At 38.3% G+C, this 19781-nt stretch overlaps 2 protein-coding genes across 2 annotated transcripts in view; both read left to right on the forward strand.

Annotated features, from left to right (window-relative positions):
• Positions 1-1955: 1955 nt before the first annotated feature.
• On the forward strand, positions 1956-9421 carry LOC139723911 (sulfotransferase 1A1-like). The gene is made up of 7 exons (XM_071635115.1): positions 1956-2094; positions 2913-3095; positions 4165-4295; positions 4785-5034; positions 5300-5394; positions 6348-6534; positions 7698-9421. Exons 1-7 carry the CDS (start codon positions 2070-2072, stop codon positions 7805-7807), a joined length of 981 nt encoding a protein of 326 aa, XP_071491216.1. The 5' UTR covers positions 1956-2069; the 3' UTR covers positions 7808-9421.
• A 3919-nt stretch (positions 9422-13340) lies between these two features.
• LOC139723898 (uncharacterized) overlaps positions 13341-19781 on the forward strand; it is a 30378-nt gene continuing 23937 nt past the window's right edge. Inside the window, exons 1-5 of the mRNA XM_071635102.1 lie at positions 13341-13444; positions 16230-16394; positions 16953-17080; positions 18259-18508; positions 19193-19287. Of these exons, the coding sequence (XP_071491203.1) occupies positions 13396-13444; positions 16230-16394; positions 16953-17080; positions 18259-18508; positions 19193-19287 (687 nt within the window). The 5' untranslated portion in view covers positions 13341-13395. The remainder of the gene's footprint in view (positions 13445-16229; positions 16395-16952; positions 17081-18258; positions 18509-19192; positions 19288-19781) is intronic.

A 19781-nucleotide genomic window follows, 5' to 3' on the forward strand; every position in this document is an offset into this window, starting at 1 on the left:
AAGGCCTTATATGAATTTTAGGAGTATTTAATGTGAAGGTGTGTGTGTGTTTGTTTGTTTGCTTGTTTGCTTGCTTGTTTTACTGTGTAGTTATACTGCAATCATTTTTTTTATTTAAAGTTTGTGTCATTTATACAAACGTTTGATTTTTTTTAAGCGTACTTTGCTTTATTACTACTTGATATCGTACGAACTTTTGCAATGAAGAAACCTATCAAAAACATGTTTGGGAGCTTTCTTTGAATAGATATCAGTTGAAAACGTTATTTGTACTAAATCCTATCGAGAGCTTTCTTTTTTCTTCTTCACGGGGACCGGAGGTCGGCTCAAGCTCCACACAGAAGTCATTGAAGAAAGACTAAAACCTTAATTACCACTCATTATATTTCTCTTTCGAATCAACATAGAATTTATATCCGGAACTCACAAATATCATGTGTTTTCGGCATCTATGTCGAAAAATGTAATCTTCCTATAACGCCTCCAGCCTCCGTGATGTGTAGTTTGTAGAGGGAATTGCCCTCATCAACCATCAACCATACTTTAAATAGTCTTGCATAGAATTCATTTCAATTTCATACCTGTCATACCAGAATTATGACAATATCTTAGGTACGAGAATTTGACCGGGTTTTTTTTTTTTTTTATAGGAGTGAGAGTAGTACCACTCAGCAACTATTAGGAACTATTAGCCACTATTAGCAACGTGACCCCACGAAAAATACACTGTATCGTATCTCATTTTCGATGTGCTTGGCACTCTGTGTTCGGCGTTCATTTTTAGTTTTTGCCGAAACCTAACACCTTTCCTGTAATACGAGAGTGGGTGTCTCTCTTCCACTATTGCCTCCTGGACCTAGGTAAGCGCTTGTGGATTATACCCGTTTGTTATCGGTGTGTAAAAGCATGTTTAAATAGTACAGTGTATCTAAGACTTGCTTCTATCAGAGAAAAAAAAATGATCAAAGATGAAATTCAAATGTAAGAATTTGCAGCATTCTGTGTAGTTGCAGTAAATGACGAATATAAGTAAATAATTACAACCAATGAATGGTTCCTTTCGTTAATATATTAAAGGGTTGTTTGAAAATCTGAACCCTTATCAGATTTTCCTTGCTGAAAGACCAAAAAAAAAAAGAAAAAAGCAGATGCTGTTTTATTTGAAGCTACACAATGGCGTATGCCTATTTCATAGCAGAACCTGGAATCTTCACAAATATGAATAATATGTCGTCAGGATTGCAGCCAAAAATTTGACCGGCTAGCAAAATGTACTACGGCTGATCTGCTCTTTAACATGCTGAAAATGCCCATTAATTACTAAGTATATCAATAAACTAGTAAACATAGAAAAGCATCTAAAAGGAGGATAATAATTATATGAAAAGTTACCCCGAAATATATTGAGAATTTTTTTTTTCGAGTAGGCAGATAATTCATTAAATGAAAATATAAGTATATAATCATCAAATGCTTAACAGAAGGTCAAGGAGGAAAAATATTGATTGCGTCATTCCCACGCTAATCTTAAAACTTGGCTAGGTTCGGTCGATTGCGCAATTTAGTGTTTGGATCTCGTTATTTATTGAAGGTACCTCCATTGTCCACCAAATTATTGCGGTGCAAAAAGGTCGCAATAACTATATGATAGAAAGGAATCTTGACTTCTGTTTTTATATTAGTTTCTTTTGGGGGCGGGGGTAGGGGAGGGGGCATGCCTTTGAATTTATCTAAGCAGCTACATCTGTAAAGGCCAACAGGTCGTAGATAGAAAGATGAATGAATGGGCAAAAGAAGCACTGTACTCGAATAAGATTGGACATAAGTATCGCGTACATTTGCACAGCACGGCAAGTCGCCTTCCAGTGACGGTGTGTTGATATAATATCTCTACTGTGTTTGCTTATGTCAGATACGACCCGGGCGACACGCGTGGTATCATTTTCTTACGATCGAGTGTTGAGAAAATTCGTCTGTGGGGCCACAGTGTTTCTTCAGTCGAACCAGGGAGGTGGAACCATTGACGTCTCGCTGCGGCACACGTACACACTCAGTTCAGTTAAATAAAAATGGCTTCAAGCACATCTTCTCCAGGTAGGTTTCACGAATTGCCATTTGACGTGGTTGAACCGATTGTCGTCGCTGATCACTGGTGGTGATTGCCTTTGGCTGTCTTTAATATAATATAATATAATATAATATAATATAATATAATATAATATAATATAATATAATATAATATAATATAGGCCGAATAATGCACGTACTTCTAAAATTGAAAAACATGCCATATCCATAATCTCGTTACTCCTGAAAGTATCTCACATATTTAGCCTCTGAGCTGCTGTGAAAAGGGATGCCTATATAAAACAATGGATCAGGATGGAAGGTGCGCAGTGGATGATTAGTGTGTTTGTGCCTGATCACTTCGTTTTCATTTAATCATCACAATAGTAAATATGATAGTGATAAATCTAAAAAATGTTTACAGGGAAATCATAAAAAAGAATGCCTGAAAGATTTCCTCTTTAATTCTCATAGAGATATGATAGACATAGAACTTGCTGTTCTTCAAAATGGACAAATATATGGATAAACAGGCATTTTTGTTATCATTTCGCCATGTTACACGTTTCCATTTCAAGCTTGGTCGTGCTTGTGTGTCAAGTGTGTATCGGGGCACTTGCGGGAGTCGTTTTTATAGTTATCAACAATTTCAAAGACCGGAACATATTGAACGAGGTCTGAAAAGTGAAGCACGTACGATCGACATAAAACAAGAAATGTAAATGCTTTCAGATATCCAGTGCTCTTTCTCTCCTATCATTATGCTAAAGACTTGTGATACTCTGTAAACGTGTAATCGCTCTTGTCGGATTAGAAACATCCTTTCATATATTGACCATACACAGAGAAACTCGCAGATGGGGAGCAGACGTCCTTCTCGACCGCAGTCCCGGAGTGCGTCCGGAAGAGCTGTTACGAGTACCGGGGAGTGATCATGCCAAACTTCATGCCGCTACGATGCATGACGTCTCTAGAAAACATGACAGTGCGACCAGACGATACGTTTGTCATAACATACCCCAAATCAGGTATATTTTACAAGTATAAACTTGTCGGTGTCTGCCACAGATCTCATTATCGTAGTGTTGTAATCGTCATGCATATAGGGGACAGTATAGGGCCTACATGTAAAAAGTTATCATAAGATTATTCAGGTCAAATGCTTGGAAATACTATTAATGTTGTACGCTTTATAAAAGTGACACAAGAAACATCATACTGTGCACTTCCGTTATAACGAAGGCCTCGGGACTGGCGGTTTCTTTCTTCGTATAGAAATGTTATCATACCGGAAGAGTATAAGCCCTACAGTACATAAAATATAAATAGATGATAATCTTTTGACCTGAATTTTTACTCCGTTGTAGCGGGCATTTCGTCATAAATGTTTTCGTGACGGCGTGCACTCTAGTTTAAATCGGTACGTCAAATTTCATAGATGCGAAGCTCACACATGCATGACACTACATCTAAGGCAAGGAGCTTGGAAGTTCAGGGTCTACGCCTGTGTCTGAGTTATCCTTTCTTGTGTAGACATTTTGAATAATATACGGGGTTTCATTACTACAAATTGTGTGTTGATGATCAGATCCCTGCATGTCGAAGTGCCAAAGCTACTGTTGACATTATCTTAGGTCTCTGTTCGTCTTTCATGGACTTTATTTTTCTAACGCATAATATTTTCCTCACGAATATAAAGCGAAAAAACAACAACAACTGAGACTATAAAAAAACCCTATATGACTACTTAGTATATTTGGATCCCCTGATTCTGTCACGGCCCTCAGTGAGGGAGACTGGGGTTGGCAAATAACCAAAGAACATTTTATTCTTTTCAAAGTGTGTTCCACAGATGGTGTGTAAATCGACATATGAATGAAAATGGCCAGAAAAAAAAAGATGATGACTAAGTGCATTTGCGATTGTTATGAAAATTTTGCCATACACTTGTACTTTTTGTTTTATACTTGAAAACGCATATTTTTGGTGATTTTACTCATACACTGCAGTGTCATCATTACGGGCCATTTGTGTTCTCCCCCCCCCCCCCTTATCTCTCTCTCTCTCTCTCTCTCTCTCTCTCTCATAATCAAAAAGGTACTACATGGATGCAACAAATAATGCTCCTTGTCACTTTCGAAGGTGACATCTCTAAAATTCAAGAAGAGCACGTTACTTTGCTGATCCCTTTTCTCGACTTGGTGGACATATTTCATCACCCGCATGACGTAAGCACACTATGATAGATACGTATTCGTTATTAAGTACATTTATTTTTTTTTTTGTTATTCACGTTTCTAAGAAGAAAAAAAAAACAATTTTAAAAATGTTACAATCTGGCTGCGCTACTGAAATGGCGTAAAATCAATGTGCCTGCTTGGCCGTCACAAAAAATGGCATAAGGAGAAAATATATATATATATATATATATATATATATAAATGATGACTTTAAATTCAATTTCACTTTCTTATTCAAAACATGGCCCTACCGTGACCATAAATTTGTCTTACTTGTAATTTCTAACAGTTTTTCTTTTTGTAGTACGCTTTAATTCGATGCGGTACACAAACTACACAACCGTATTATTTATTATGGACAATTTGCAGAATTGTGCGAAATCCTCCTCTCATTTACGGTTGGGTATCCAGGTGGTACAAACTATATATCTGAGTACATTTGGCCATATTTTTTGTCTCGTTTGTTTTTGTGTTTAGTGGGTAAACGCTCCGTCGGTTGTCGATATGGTCAGTGAAATGCCTTCGCCACGGATGATGAAAACTCACTCTCCCAACACGTTCTTACCCTTGGAGATCAAATCGGATGATCCTAAAGTCAAAGTCATCTACGTGGCTCGGAACCCAAAGGACGCTGCCGTGTCTTACTACCACTTCTGTCGGTTCATCGAATTTCTTCCAACCTATGAATCTTGGGATGTCTTTTTTGAGGAGTTTCTGGCTGGGAGAGGTTAGGCGAAACAATATAATTTCTCCTACTTTGAGTTGATTATTGTATTGCGTACTCAATTCCATTGATATAGCTTCACCCACGAGATTTGACACAAATTGGGTGACATTATCTCGCAAATATTCACCACAGTAATGAGGTTTAATATCAAATTATTGTCAAGAAGAAACATACCAATAAAATATCGTTTGTTTAAATCGAATATTCGATCTTTTAAATCTACGACACTGAAAACTTGAATTTGGCTGTGTTTCGACTTTGACAGCACCACAAGGATCCTGGTTTGAAAACGTCCTCCCTTGGTGGAAGAGAAGAAATCATCCAAACGTGCTCTTCTTGACATACGAAGGCATGAAGAAGGTACGAATTTAATTAAGTCCTTTAAGACTATTGTGACTAGCTAGTGCTATTTGTATACATTCTTCGGTAATACTATCATCCTGGTCAGCTGCAATTTAGGTTTACAAAGTCAATATTTTTGGTAACTTTTATGCAACAGCAAAAGACGAATACTATTCAAATCAATATAACACGTAAATATTGCATTGTTGTTGCAACTGTACTAATTCTTATGTCTCCACCAAGTGACTTCAGATCGACTTATCTTAAAGTATCTTCGAAAGACATGAGCATGTAGGACCCCGATGCTCATTCTCGTAAATGTTGCATGTCCATGAGAAAATGCAAGCAAAGCCAAATCTTCACTGACTGTTCCTTGGTACGGCTTTGCTAGTTCCAGAACATAGACGTTTTAGATTAGATCCTATGTGACCCTGCATCACAAAACCAACAAAATATAATTGCCAGACAGGCATTTTTAGTTAAGAGCATATTCTGAAAGATCAGATTTAAAGCTTTGAAGTGATGTATAACCCAATTCAAATGGACTTTCTTAACCTTTCTATTTATATTGAAAAGGAAGCACACACTCTGGGAAAGCGTGTACTTTATAGAAAGAGGCTCCAAGTATATAGATTCTTATAAAAGCGCTTAATCCCAAGCCGTGCTAGGTATGCAACGAATGGGGGAAAAACAGGATCTACATCACCATAGCAACAACAATGAAGAATTATCAAATTAAACTGAAACTAATTACGCTTTATTATCACATTCTGTCCATGATTGACACCAACTTTCAAGCAGTAGCTTTATCTCAAGATAGACTAGATCTACCAGTTTCACTCATTTTAAGTCCTCACTTAATTTCAGGGCGTGCAACTTTTTGTTGGTTTTGTGATTCATGGTCACGTACTGATGTTTCAGTGCTAAAGGGTACATGTATTTATGGTTCAGCATCTTCTCTTTCCTTCAAGGATCATCGTGGAGCAGTGGAAAAGGTTGCCCGCTTTATGGGGAAGTCCCTTACCGATGACGTCATCGACCGCATTGTTGAGGCCTCCACGTTTAGTTCGATGAAGAAAAGCAGCAAAGCAAACCCCGACTCCGTTGTTGTGATAAGCGACGAGGAAAAAAAGAAAGGGTCTTCATTTATGAGGAAAGGTAAAAGTTCTGCAATTGTGATTCGTCATAATTGGCGCGTAGGCCTACTTGAATTCCTGATTTTTATAAGAAGTATAAGGCGTTGGCCAATCGCTTCGAATCCACCGCGTGTCGCTATGTCACTCACATCGCCTATGCACTTGTGTATGGAAATCCCGATTTGCCCGCTTTGCCAAATAATTCCGATGAAATGAGTTTATGGCCGATAAAATCAGTTTTTCATTGATAAATTTAGTCTATTACCGAAAAAAAAAACTTTGTCAGTCTTAAACTCTTTTTTTTTTGTTGAAAGAAATTCTGTTTATTGAGGGAAAAAACTAAGTTCATTACAACAGTTTTGCTTGATAAACTGAGTTTTCACTTGATGTAGAGTTAATAAATGAACTTAGTTTATCTCTCGATAAACGAAGTTTATAATTTTTTTTTGTTTTTTGTTTTTTGTTTTTTTTGTCCTTTGGCCCTAAATCAAATGTGACAGCGGAACAAGTGTGATAATGGCAATGATACTTAGAGCAATGAAAAAAAAAATCGAGTGTGCAAGAGCGGCAGTTGATGAGGATGATATTAGTAAAAAAAAATCAATTCAATTTATTTATTTTCATTTTTTTTCCAAAGGTTGAAAGGAAACGACCTAGCGAAAATAACAATCATGGATTAAGACACTGGAAATAACAGCAACATGAGCAATAAAAAAGTTATGTTTTCCAAGACTAAGGCAATACTCTTCATCAAAAATACATAAGAAAAACATCAAAGTCTTGCATGACTAGATTCAAACAAAAAAGCGGTTTCACCTCTTTACTCTCTTTCATCCTTATAATATAAACTAGCTAACAAATAACATAATAATAATAATCTGGAATATAACTGATAACTAGCGTGAATCTTTGAGATATGACCACAGACAAAATGACATTATTATTATCTAAACTTTGTGCACACACCGATAACCTTCAGACATACATGATGAGAAATTCCCATACAAAGTATTTAATTGTTACTTCGTCTTCTTACTGAAAGATGTTAGTAAGTGCGCAGGAGCAAGATAATGTGCTCTTGTTTTTCTATATTATGAGCAGATCCATCCATATTATTGGAGTATGCAATATGAAGAAAAATTATATCCTGGTAATGGTTTTGTTTGTTTCATCCGTCATTATCAGGTGCCATTGGAGACTGGAAAAATTACTTCACGGAAGACCAGAACCGCCGCTTTGATGAGCTCTACGCTAAGGAGATGGCTGGTTCGGGGCTCGAGCTTCAGTTTGAATAGATTCATCCCGAGGGTGGCTCTCCCGGAAATAAGCTCACTCAATGATGCCAAATGCATTTACCATGGTTACCAATCCATATGTATTTTTACATGTTTTTCTTATTTTTGAATAACATTGGTGCGCCTAAGCACAGACAATCTCTTTTTTTTTTCTTCAGTGGAAATTTGGATGTGTATGAAACTTGGATGAAATATATTTGGTTGAGAAAGTGCGAGTATAATAGCGTGCCAGCTAAGCGTCTTAACTGAAACAAGTTCTTGAAAAGTCCCGGCGGTATTCTTTTGAATAACGTGCTCGTGTTCTTCTTTGTTTTTCTTCAATTTGGTGTTGACCCTGGATTATCAAAAATTATAATTCAATTGAAATAGAATCAATTTGATAAAGGCCCACAATCATTGCACCGCGGGGGTACGCCAGTCTGTATTCTTCAATGCAATCATTTATCAAGGGTTTGAACTTTACCCGACGTGTTCAAATGCAAATAAGTTTAGTTTTAGCGGCCGTATACGTCTCTCTGAACTCGGGTGTATTCTGATATTTACAGAGTAGTCGTACTCGGTACTTATAACTGCAGGGATCTGTGTGCGCGGAGAGTGTCATTACTATATACCGTAGATTAAAGAGGCTGCTCTGGTTTATAATTCAAGGCATTATCATCATCATCAACACCATCACCATTATAATGATCATTACCATCACCATCAACGGTGTTACTGTCTTCACTTTTGTCATTATCAGCATCAGTTAAACTATTGGAGTATTGTTGTCATTATTATGATCATTGCAGTACTGTTTGCCGAGGCCGTAGGCTGACAAAAACGGTTACTCACATGAAAGAGCAAGACACCTCTTAGTTTGCATTGCGTCTAATGTCATTATATCAACGTCCATGATTATATTCAGTGTAAATGCCGAATCTCACGTACACAGCATATGTATAGGGTGTGGTTGGCATCTGCAACATTTCTTGCGAGCGAGCGAGAAAGAGAAAGTGAAATGAGTGAGAGAGAGTGGAATGAGTAGACTAACTCATGTCTCTAGATAGAATTGCCTCCTCTTAATACTACGGCTGAGGAGCACGTACGTCCCTTCTGCCCTTAGACAGGACCTCCGACTCCTTGACATTACATTCCAACTCGCCTGAAATTTATTGAGAACATTACAAAGACGTAGTGTACTAGTAGTCTAAAGTTTCGAGGACCAATGATTTTCCTCTTGTCACTTTCAATCAAATAGAGCATTGTTTTCCTATTAAGTTGCACCACAGATTGCGTTACTCAGACCCAAACTGCCAAATGTGTGTAGGACATTCAAAATTCAAAATTTGTTGAACTCCAGTATATCATTGTTTGTTCTAGCAAGGTACGTGACACAATTGATACTATCTAGATAGCAAGACTGTTTACTGCGAATTACTATGACTAGAGTCCGAGTGAGATTAAAACATTTATTATATGGATATCATACAAGATTCTATCTTACCAAAAAAAGTCTTGTTCGTGTTGCGATGTATAGGCATTGTGTATGAAGGAGAAATATGCATTGATCTCCGTTTCAGGTGGTACTTTCCAGTCCATTGTTTTTACTTTGTGTGAGAAATTAAAAGAATTTATCTAAACTGAATAGACATTTTCTCGGGTGTTTAATTGTACTATGATGTTCTAGTTCTTAGCAGTTGATAATTCCAGTCCTCTATTTTTTTTTTTATTTACTATTATTCGTGCAAAAGCTTTTAGTGAAAAGTTAACGTCATCCCATTCACTTACGGTTTATTTAATGAAATACAATTGCAATTTCTGTTACAATGTCTCAGAAGCACAATGTAATCGAAAGATACTCACACGCGGGTGCGCAAAATACTTAACATTACCAGACATGCGTGTACAAGATGATTAGCTCAAACACACAAGCACAATTATCTCTATTGATATAAGGAATTGGGTCATGTTTGTACACTGAATGCGCAATTACAAGGGCAAGATGTTAACACCGGTATGTAAAGATGTTACTCATACCAAGGTAAGGAAGTGTGGCTTAATCTCAGTTGCATGCTGCTAAATTCCTTTATCGAAATCCATAGACGTCACCAGCGGGGGGGGGGGGGGGGGGGGGGGGGGGGTGCGTTGCAGACCCTTCAGACCCTTAAAAAAACAAAACGAAACAAAACGAACCCCCTTCCCCCCCCCCCCCCCCAAAAAAAAAAAAAAAAAAGTCTGCGAGCGACCTCCACGCCGGACGCTAAATTATTATTCTTTTTGTGTATTATCATTTTTTTTTATTCATTTCTTTTTCTCACCAAGGACAAAAATTTCGTAGGGAAAAAAACATCGCACCCCGGGCTCTGGCAGCACTGATTTTATACATGATGTCTATTTTACAGTGTTTACTATTTATCTACCGTACAGTACTTATCGTACGGTACGGAGCACGTACACGTTTGCGTATACGTGTACGTGTGCTGCAAGGATGTAGGGTCTATACAGATATGTACAGCACTCTGACCAATCCAAATTGAGAATGTGAGCCCAAGTTCGAGCCTTAGCCTCATAAAGACTTTTGGAGGGGCAAGCATATTATAATTTTGCCTCCTCCCCCCCCCCTTGATTAACAAGATGAGAAGATTTTTTTTTTCTTTTTTAAATAGAAATCTGTCTAAATATTTCACCCAAAGTGTGCACCAGGTTGCTGAATTTCAATTCTGAAAATGCACAGTCTCTCTCCTGTGGGAGGGGGATACCCCTTCACATACCCTCTCCCGTTTGGTCTATTTTCGATGGACTTAATACACCTTTAGATTGATAGATTTACAAATGTTTTATAGAAAGTGTGCACCATCAGACCTGTCACTTCAATTTAAAAAAATGCGAAAGTTCCGTCGTGTGGGAGGGGACAATTATCTCCTTTCAATTGACCCTCTCTCCATTTGGTTTCCTTTCATATCATAAGTACACTAAAAGTCTCGGGGATTGAGAGCTTCCTAAATTCCAAATGTATCTCTGAGCTATTTTCATTTGAAGTCTAAAAATGCAAAAGCTTTCACGTATGCAGGAGCATCAATCACGGAGGACAAGGGGGCAAACGCCACCCTATAATTCTCGAAATGAGGAAACTTTTCTTCCTTTTTTAAAAGAAAACTGTCCCAATATTTCATTCATTGTGTAACGGATTTTCAATTCTGGAAATGCAAACTCTCCGTCGCATGGGTGGGGGATACCCCTCACACACCCTCCACCGTTAGGTCTCCATCCATACACTTAGCAAACTTAGAATATTTCCTCAAAAACTATTCATCAAAAACTTAGCAAACTTAGAATAATTTTCCTCAAAAAGCATGTTTGATATCTGTCAGTTCAAAAGTTCCCTCATCCTCTCTGATTTATATTTCCCCCGCTCGGTTCCTACCCACAGGTTAAGACTCGACACATTTGGGGGCTGACAATATTTCGGAGTATTTCATAGAAGTGTGCATCAGGGAGCAAAACGCGTTTTTGCCCCCCCCCCCCACCCCGTGCCCCCTTTAACAAATAACTGATCAATTATTTAAAGACCAAAATTAACAATAAAGGTACTTTTCTCGTCTAAAAGATGCCAATTTCATAACTGAAAATGCGAAATTTTTCGCCCCTAACGGTCCGAATAATACACTAACAATTTCCATTATTATATCTATGCACTAATATTTACTTATGAGGTAATTTAGTGTATAGATGGTAGCCTCGCGTCCTCGAGTGTGCCCCCTGAAACATACATTTAGTAAACCTTATATTTTTCCTTTCTTCTATGCTTATTATGCTAATATAAGAACAAATTGTATTGCTCGAACAATGCGATCACGTTTAAGCTTTTAATGAATACATTTCAGACGAATGGCAAAGTGAAAGTGGGTCGCTCCCCCTGCCCGTACTTATAGTGAAATGAATAGTTTCATTAGTTATGATCACAGTCCTTCGCAGTGTTCCTTTTTTTTACTATGATTAATTCCCTAAAAATTTGCTTTTAAAATGCCCTATAAAAGCGATTTTTATACTCTGTTTTTACAAAAAGTTCCTATACCGTAGGAGGGGGTATCCCCCTCGGGCCTCTCCCACACCCTCCCCCGCTCAGTCGCTTCGCTCCCTCGCCGAGGATCTCTCACCGTCACATAATGTACCCCTGTATGTTATAATCATAATCCTTTACAGTGATTTTCCACGATGTTTAATTCCCATAAATGTGCTTTTAGATGCTCTTTAAACGCGACTAATATACTCTGTTTTACAAAAAGTCGCTACCGTGGGAGGGGGTATCCCCCTCCCACACCCTCCCCCCTCGGTCTCTTTGCTCCCTCGCCGAGGATCTCACACCGTCACCACACTACCCCCGTATGTTATAATCATAGTCCTTTGCAGTGATTTTTACACTATGTTTAATTCCTAGAAATTTGATTTAAGATGTTCTACAAAAGCGACTTTTATACTCTGTTTTACAAAAAGTCGCTGCCCTGGGAGGAGGTATCCCCCCTCCCACACCCTCCCCCGCTCGGTCGCTTCGCTCCCTCGCCGAGGATCTCACACCGTCACCACACTACCCCCCGTATGTTATAATCATAGTCCTTTGTAGTGATTTTTCCACTATGTTTAATTCCTAGTAATTTGACTTAAAAATTTCAATTCCATACGTAAAGTATAAAATATGTAAACTTCCCATGACATTAGTATCCAATACTGAATACAAAAATAACGTATTTCAGTATAATGTTTATAATGATACTATATAATATCAAGTGTGCACCAGATCGCACAATTTCACATCCCAAAATATGTGTACATTGTAAAGGTAATGTAGAAAAAAAAAACTTTGAAAACAACGTATGCTTATGATACGTGTCACTAGCAATGTATGTATACGTGTTTAATATGTACAGTGTATATGAAAATGTACATGATGATACAGAAAACAATAATCAAATAAAAAAAGAAAATCTCGCAGGTTACATTGAGTGTCAAAACGCACCCCCTTGAAAAAAAAAGCTGGTGACGCCCCTGAAATCAGACAGACAGATATCGAATTGCATTTATAACATTACCTTCATTACTGACTACTATCGGACATTGATAACAACTATTACATTGTTATTCTATTTTTCAAAATGGCATGTTCTTCGAACGGTTTGCAAGCCAAGTGTATCTTTACAAAAGAAGATAAGTGTGATTAAGTTTCTTTATTCGCTTTCATTGTATGTCCTTAACGCTAACAACCTAATAACCCTGGATTCTTTGGCTATGCTGTGGGGGATTGGGTTGCTTGTGAGCAAATAGAAATGTGATCGAGGTCATATTATTCTGTTATGTTAGCCGTTGGTCATAAAAATTAATCTCCTCTAACTCTGTTGACTCGTAATTGGGTCAATAATATGACAGGTCACAGTTATGTCTATGCACAGAGCTGTCAGTGTCAAGTAATGACTTAGCAGAGTTCTGCGGAATTCTCAAGCAGAAAACGACCTTTGTCCTCCTGTGGTCTTGCAGGACTACGATCATGACGATAGCCCGACACATCGGGTTATCAAAAGCGTGAAGTGCGGAGAACAGTAAATTCAACAGCTGAAATGGCTTCAGCAGCAACCACGGGAGAATTGGCCGAAAGGCGTTTGCGTGGTAAGTCACTTTGTACTGGCTACTATCACAGCAAATAAGTAGTGTATAATTATGAATACTAATTCAGGCTAAGATTTGTAATAGCTGAATTCTTTGACGGCATAAATAAGAAAAATCATACTTCATGTGTGTAGGGGCTTACAGTCAGTCCGCAGCGGGTGCGATAATGAGGCACGAACGACAATTTTATTCAGAATCACGTTTGCGCAGTTTGTGCCCTTGAGGTCCACGCAGAACGCCAGTAGGAGACCCTTAGCGGCAGTACTTCCCAGGCAATTCCCACGCAGGTACTTCGCAGTCCCGTATGCAGCCAAGATAATGAAATTCTGTGAGATTTCAGCCATTCCATTAGAGGAATTCCTTCACTAAGTTGTCAGCCCCCACGCGACTGGTACAAAGGTCACAAAGTATACTCGCAAGTATAACGCGTCCATACCCCGCAAGTAAGACACATGCGCTGACTCGCACAAATCCTTTTCCGCCCTCAGGAATGTCCGGTATGCTAGAAAATCCCTACACGTAACAAGCCCGAGTAGCTTGCCCGGAAAGGTGTGACAGGGCCTAAACACGGTTGCGGGTAAAAAAAATATGCGTGCGCACCTCCGGGCGACTACTTTTGAGATACATGCTAGGTACTGTCATGTGCGGATATCTACGGGGACCTCCGGGTAGTCAAAATTGTTCTTTGCTAGTCGCACGCAAGGCTGGTGTGACACGGCCTTAAGGTTGTGAATTTTCCTGTTGAAAACAAGGCAAATTATGTTTTCTTACCGGAAGTGGGGTAGTGAATGAACACGCGTGGAGTGTGTTGTTGATACCCAGACAATGGTCGTGGACAATGACCAGGATTGGAATGCTTCATGAGGAATTCCACTATTGCAGCTAGTCTTTGTTCACTCTGAAATGTGGTGTGTGCAAGCACATGGAAACATGTGCTTACTTCTTTCATGTGCATGCATTTCACCCTTTGTCAAGAATTCAGACTAGCAGTGCTCAGGGCAATCCACATGAATAATTGATAAAGCATTCATGTGCCTTGCAGCAGAGTTCGGGACAGGTGGTAGCCAGGTCCGTTGTTCAGGGTCATTGTAAGTGCACACTCACATAACGTTGATTACACATCATTGGTTCCTGTGTAAAGTTCAAGTTTTGTATAGAGAGTGAAAATTCGATCATGATCTGGAACCTAACATTTAAAAAAATCATGGATTTCATGAAACTAATATGGGCTGTCATTTTCAAATTACCTTCAACTCAATTGTACACTATTCAGCTATTACTCATATCAATGACACTTTTATCTGATACATAGTTTTTAAACTCACAGCATTGAGTCAGCAGCCAATGGATACTACGCAATGCGACATGCCGCGTCTTGCGACAGATTTCGACCAATCACAGACCCGGAATTCCGGTGCGAACGCGAGGATAATCTTTTTAAACTCGACGCTAAGACATGTTTTCTGAATTTTGCTAGTTCCTGACCCGTATTGAAATGAAGATGAGAAAACGTGCCCTTATTGTGATACTATATACTTTAGCGGACATAGCCTTTACCATATTTTAGATGGGCATGAAAGATTTCAGGGTTTTTTTGGCGTCAAACGTGAAGGAATATTTTTGAATACAATACCGAACTTCGAGAGAGATTTTGATATTCAAATTCTTCTTTTCCGTTCTATTTTGACCATGAGCATATTTGCTAATGTTTTCTCTTTCAGTCGATATTAAAAGTGTCGAAAACTGACAAGAAATACTTGTTCTACACGGATTTATTCATGACCATGTATCTGCTCATTACGTATGCAAGCACCGCTCAGCCGTGCATACGACTTGAATAAATTCGTGCGTTTTCGCTCGCGCTGCGGACTGACTGCTTACATTAATCATATAATATGCTACTGTACGCGTTACTGCACATATTATGTAATACGGTATATACAGTTCGTTATTTCGCCGGTTCGTTTTTCCAAGTCTCAAAGTTCCAAACGTCCGTTATACCTGTATACCGCATATGAAACAATATGGTTTGTTTTCCCGAACAGTCATTCATTGTTTCGACGGTTCGTCAATCCGAGATGAAAATTTGTCAGTTTTGTGATTTGCTAGTACGTCGCTTTCTTTTCATTTTCGGATTAAGAACCTTGTTTTACTTTTGGAGTAACAAACATTATGATTAACGAACTTTATTCCATTTTCAGATAAACAGACCTTCCGAAAAAAAGTTCTTTTTTTTTGAGAACTCATTTCAATTTCGTACAGACGGAGATTCGAAATAGCGAACTTTGAATAACGCCTCAAACATTCGGATTTACAAATTATTTCATTTTTGGATTAGCAACATCTAGGTTCATAATTTATGTGTTTCGGAACAACGAACCTTCGAAATAGTAAGCCTTATTTCATATTTTTAGTTCTGTTCAGTTCAGCTCAGTTCAGTTTATTTCTACATTCCATTTTCAATTCACTACCACCCAGAAACCACTGGGCCAGTGACGCAAATAAATAAAATTTTCAGTTTATGCATTTGTTTTTTGGTTCTTGTTGTTGCTGCTTTTTTTTTGGGGGGGGGAAGGGTAAGTTTATAATTCTGATGCCACTTCCGGGTTTCATCGGCTAAAAAGCCCATCCCCCCCCCCCCCCCCCCCCCCCCCAACCAGGCCTTCAGAGCGCTTTTTCTGGCTCCACTTCCGGGGTTAAAAGAGTGGGGCCCCCAGTCCCCCGTTGTACACCGGCCCTGAAAAAGCAAGGATACACTTTGAATTCCTTTTATTATCATTCTCAGATAAAGCGCCCTTTTCGTTCGAGGTACCCTCGTGTGTCGCAGAGTCGTGTTACGAATATCGAGGCGTGGTCATGCCAGATGGAATGCCGCCACAGTGTATGAAGGCTTTGGAAAACTTTCCGCTTCGTCCAGACGACATCTTTATCATCACATACCCAAAATCAGGTGGAATATATTTATATATATTGTATACGTTTGTGACAATACAGGGATTTGAATCAATACCCTTTCTAAAAGGAGCGTGAGGAATAGAATAAACTTATTTTCAGTGAATGGCAGCAATGTCTGACATTTCACCTTTCTAAAAAGACATACAGACATATTGATCCTGCGTTTTTGTTTTTACGTTAACAAATAAGCTGTTATAGTATAAATACAAGTAAGATTAGTTGACATGATTTCCCTTTCCGTTATCCGAAACTAATCAAGAAGAATAAAAAATAGTGTACCATAATAATAGACCAGTCGGCGTCCTAAAGTCATATTAGTCGTCATTGAGGTCATGCTATCTGTAGTCGAACTAGTGGATATAAATGTGAGCTTAATGGAAATTCACAGGAAATAAAAATGGATGGCGTTATAAACTTATTTGAGGAATTTGCAATGACATTTGTGTCTTTTACAAACTAATGTCTACTCAGTGTTAAGGCGTTGCCTATAAACATGAGTGGATTTCCCTCATTGTAAGGAATCTCTCCAATTTCTTTTCAATGTCATTCTAAGGTACTACATGGATGCAGCAGATAATGCTGCTCATCAAATTTGATGGGGACGCGTCCAAACTTGAGGGGCAGCATGTGATGCTGTTGATCCCATTTCTGGACGTAGTGGACTTTTTTAGCACCAAAGACGTGAGTACACAATAGACCAGTGCGAAGTTAGCTCATGGGCACCCTGGTACGAATGACCTTCATTTTTATTCTCAGTCGGTAAGGGGCACTTCACTCGTTTTTAGAGCGACATAACCATAAGCTTTACGTACCAATTTATGTGATTCATCAATCCTGTTCAAACAAAGAATAAACTTGCATAGACCAGATGACCAGAATGTTCCGTCGTATTAAGCAAACATTTCGTTATTTTGCATTGAAGGTATCACGTATTAACAATCTCTGTCTATAGATATTGCCAAATACCACTCTTGCTGTCAGATTGATGTGCTGGCAATCAGCATTTCTAAGGATTACATGAATAATGTTATGCATACCAGATGCTAACCAAAGTACAAAGCAACATCTCTCTGGTACAAATGACCCTTTTTTTTTTTTTTTTTTTTTGCTCATGCACAAAGTGGAACTGCGAACTGTCTTATTGATGCTGACGACTCCACAATAAACGCATTAAAATGTGCTTTTTTTTTCTCGTTAGGGCATTGTAATTGAACTGCTTTATTCCAATATTTATGTAAGACCTATAAGCATACATGAAATACTTTTGAATAACGTTACTATAAAAGACAAAAAAAAACCCGCAAAGAAACAAACAAATACAAAGACACTTTAAAACAAACGGTGTAAGACTTTTTAACGTAGATATATTAAGGCTGTATGTTGATTTACTCTGTGTTATGTTTTGTTGGGGGGAAAAAGAAGAATGAAAATAACTGAATTGAATTGAATTGAATTGAATTGAATTGAATTGAATTGAATTGAATTGAAATGAAATGAAATGAAATGAATAGAGTATGAGCCACCTTCTCGCGAAATCCATTCATTGTAATTGTGTAAGATTTACTCCAATTCTTATCAAATGCACTTAAACAATTCTAATGTTAATTTTGATTATAATTTAAACTACTCTTACAAAATGCAACGTGTTCCTTATAGTTATTGTACTTGAAAGAAGTTTTAAATGTGTGCCTCCTGTTAAAATTCTTTTTTTTTTTCATTCAAGAATGTATTGGAGAAAAAGGCAAAAAACTCGTATAACTGAAATATTGGTGCGTTATTATCAGGATTAGAGATTTACAAGCTTGGGTTTGCATGTCTAAATGCATCTCTCAAACCGAAATGTTCATATCTTTACCAAGTTTAACACAGCGCCACCGATGGCTGACTATGCGAAAGACATGCCATCCCCACGAGTGTTAAAGACCCACTGCCTTTCGGACTGGCTGCCCCTGGGTATCAGAACAGATGATCCCGAGGCAAAGGTCATCTACATAGGACGCAATCCCAAGGATACCGCGGTGTCGTATTACCATTTCTGCCTTCATGTCTTGGATCTGCCTTCATACGAGTCGTGGGATATCTTCTTTGAGGAGTTTATCGCTGGAAGAGGTACGTGAGGCATCTGGTCTGTTAATGCAAATAATAAATGTGACCCTGCACCACAAAACTAACAAAAAGTCGCCAGACATGGATTTTCAGTTAAGAACAAATTCTGAAAGAGCAGACTTCATGCTTTAAAATGATGTATAACTCAATACAATTGGACGTTCCTAATCTAAATATCAAAAAGAAAACGCAACTCTGGAAAAGTGGCTGAGAAAAGAGGCTCAAAAGTATAGGGTCTCTTCAAGCATTCAATCTTACCAAGCCGTACTAGTTGTGCAATGAAAGGGACAAAAACAAGATGTGACACTCCTCAGCATAAACTATGAAGAAATTATTAGACTAGGTTGTAATTGACCATGCTCTATAAGCACATTCTAGCTATGGTTAATACAAACGTTCAAAGCAGTAGCATTATGCATTCAAAAATTATAAGAGTTGAAAGTGAAGAGTGTGAACCAGTTTAAACAAAAATGGAGACTCTACGATACACCTAGGTGAGAGTGAAGATTTTGTACCAGGTTTTTAAGAAAGTTTTCGTCGCCTTCGGGTGCATAGATTGCGCAGTCAAAGACGTACAGTGTTATCTTTTGTATCTTCTGGATAGGATATAGTTTTATGTATTACAACATGCATCATTACGTGAAAACAGCAATATCAGTTGATTTTGACGTTCCTTAAAATTTTCAGCGCCACAAGGATCATGGTTTGAGAACGTCCTGCCTTGGTGGAGAAGGCGGAACCATCCCAACGTACTCTTCCTTAAGTATGAGGACATGAAGAAGGTCTGGTTTTTATACTTTTTATGATTCATGATTGCATTTCGACCCCCTTAATCAATATTTGACTCCGTGGACCAATTCTTCCGAAATTTTGAGAGAAGAAAAAATAAGCCTCCTCTCTGTAGCCAAATTGCCTTGATGAAGACAGTGGTGTCAAACAAACGGATCAAGTTTCTCTGAAACAGGACAAGATTTGGGGATTTCAATGTGTTTTTACTAAACAGGAATATCAATTGTAACATCATCAGCACATAGGCGCTGGCAGTGAGTTCCAAAAAGGTTTAATTGGCCCATACTTAAGCCCTGCTGACAAGATCAGCTGTCATTGTTCCTCCATATTCAAGCAATTACTTCTGCACTTCCAAACTTTACGCCAACATGGTCATCCTGGCGCCCAAAGGCATTTGGTGTGACTGAAAATTTATGGGTACAAAGAATATTTAGATATTTGTTGACGTCATGGACAATTTATAATAAGGGAGAGTATACTTTCTGTA

Source organism: Diadema antillarum, unplaced genomic scaffold (assembly GCF_040938485.1).
Source record: "Diadema antillarum isolate AM-2024a unplaced genomic scaffold, OU_Dant_1.0 scf00000202, whole genome shotgun sequence".
NCBI classification, from domain to species: domain Eukaryota; kingdom Metazoa; phylum Echinodermata; class Echinoidea; order Diadematoida; family Diadematidae; genus Diadema; species Diadema antillarum.

Excerpts from the sequence above, each read along its gene's own strand:
- LOC139723911 (XM_071635115.1), top strand. The coding sequence starts at position 2,070 with ATGGCTTCAAGCACATCTTCTCCAG. Across the intron at positions 5,035-5,299 it reads GGAGTTTCTGGCTGGGAGAG|CACCACAAGGATCCTGGTTT; the intron begins GTTAGGCGAAAC and ends CGACTTTGACAG. Across the intron at positions 6,535-7,697 it reads GTCTTCATTTATGAGGAAAG|GTGCCATTGGAGACTGGAAA; the intron begins GTAAAAGTTCTG and ends CGTCATTATCAG.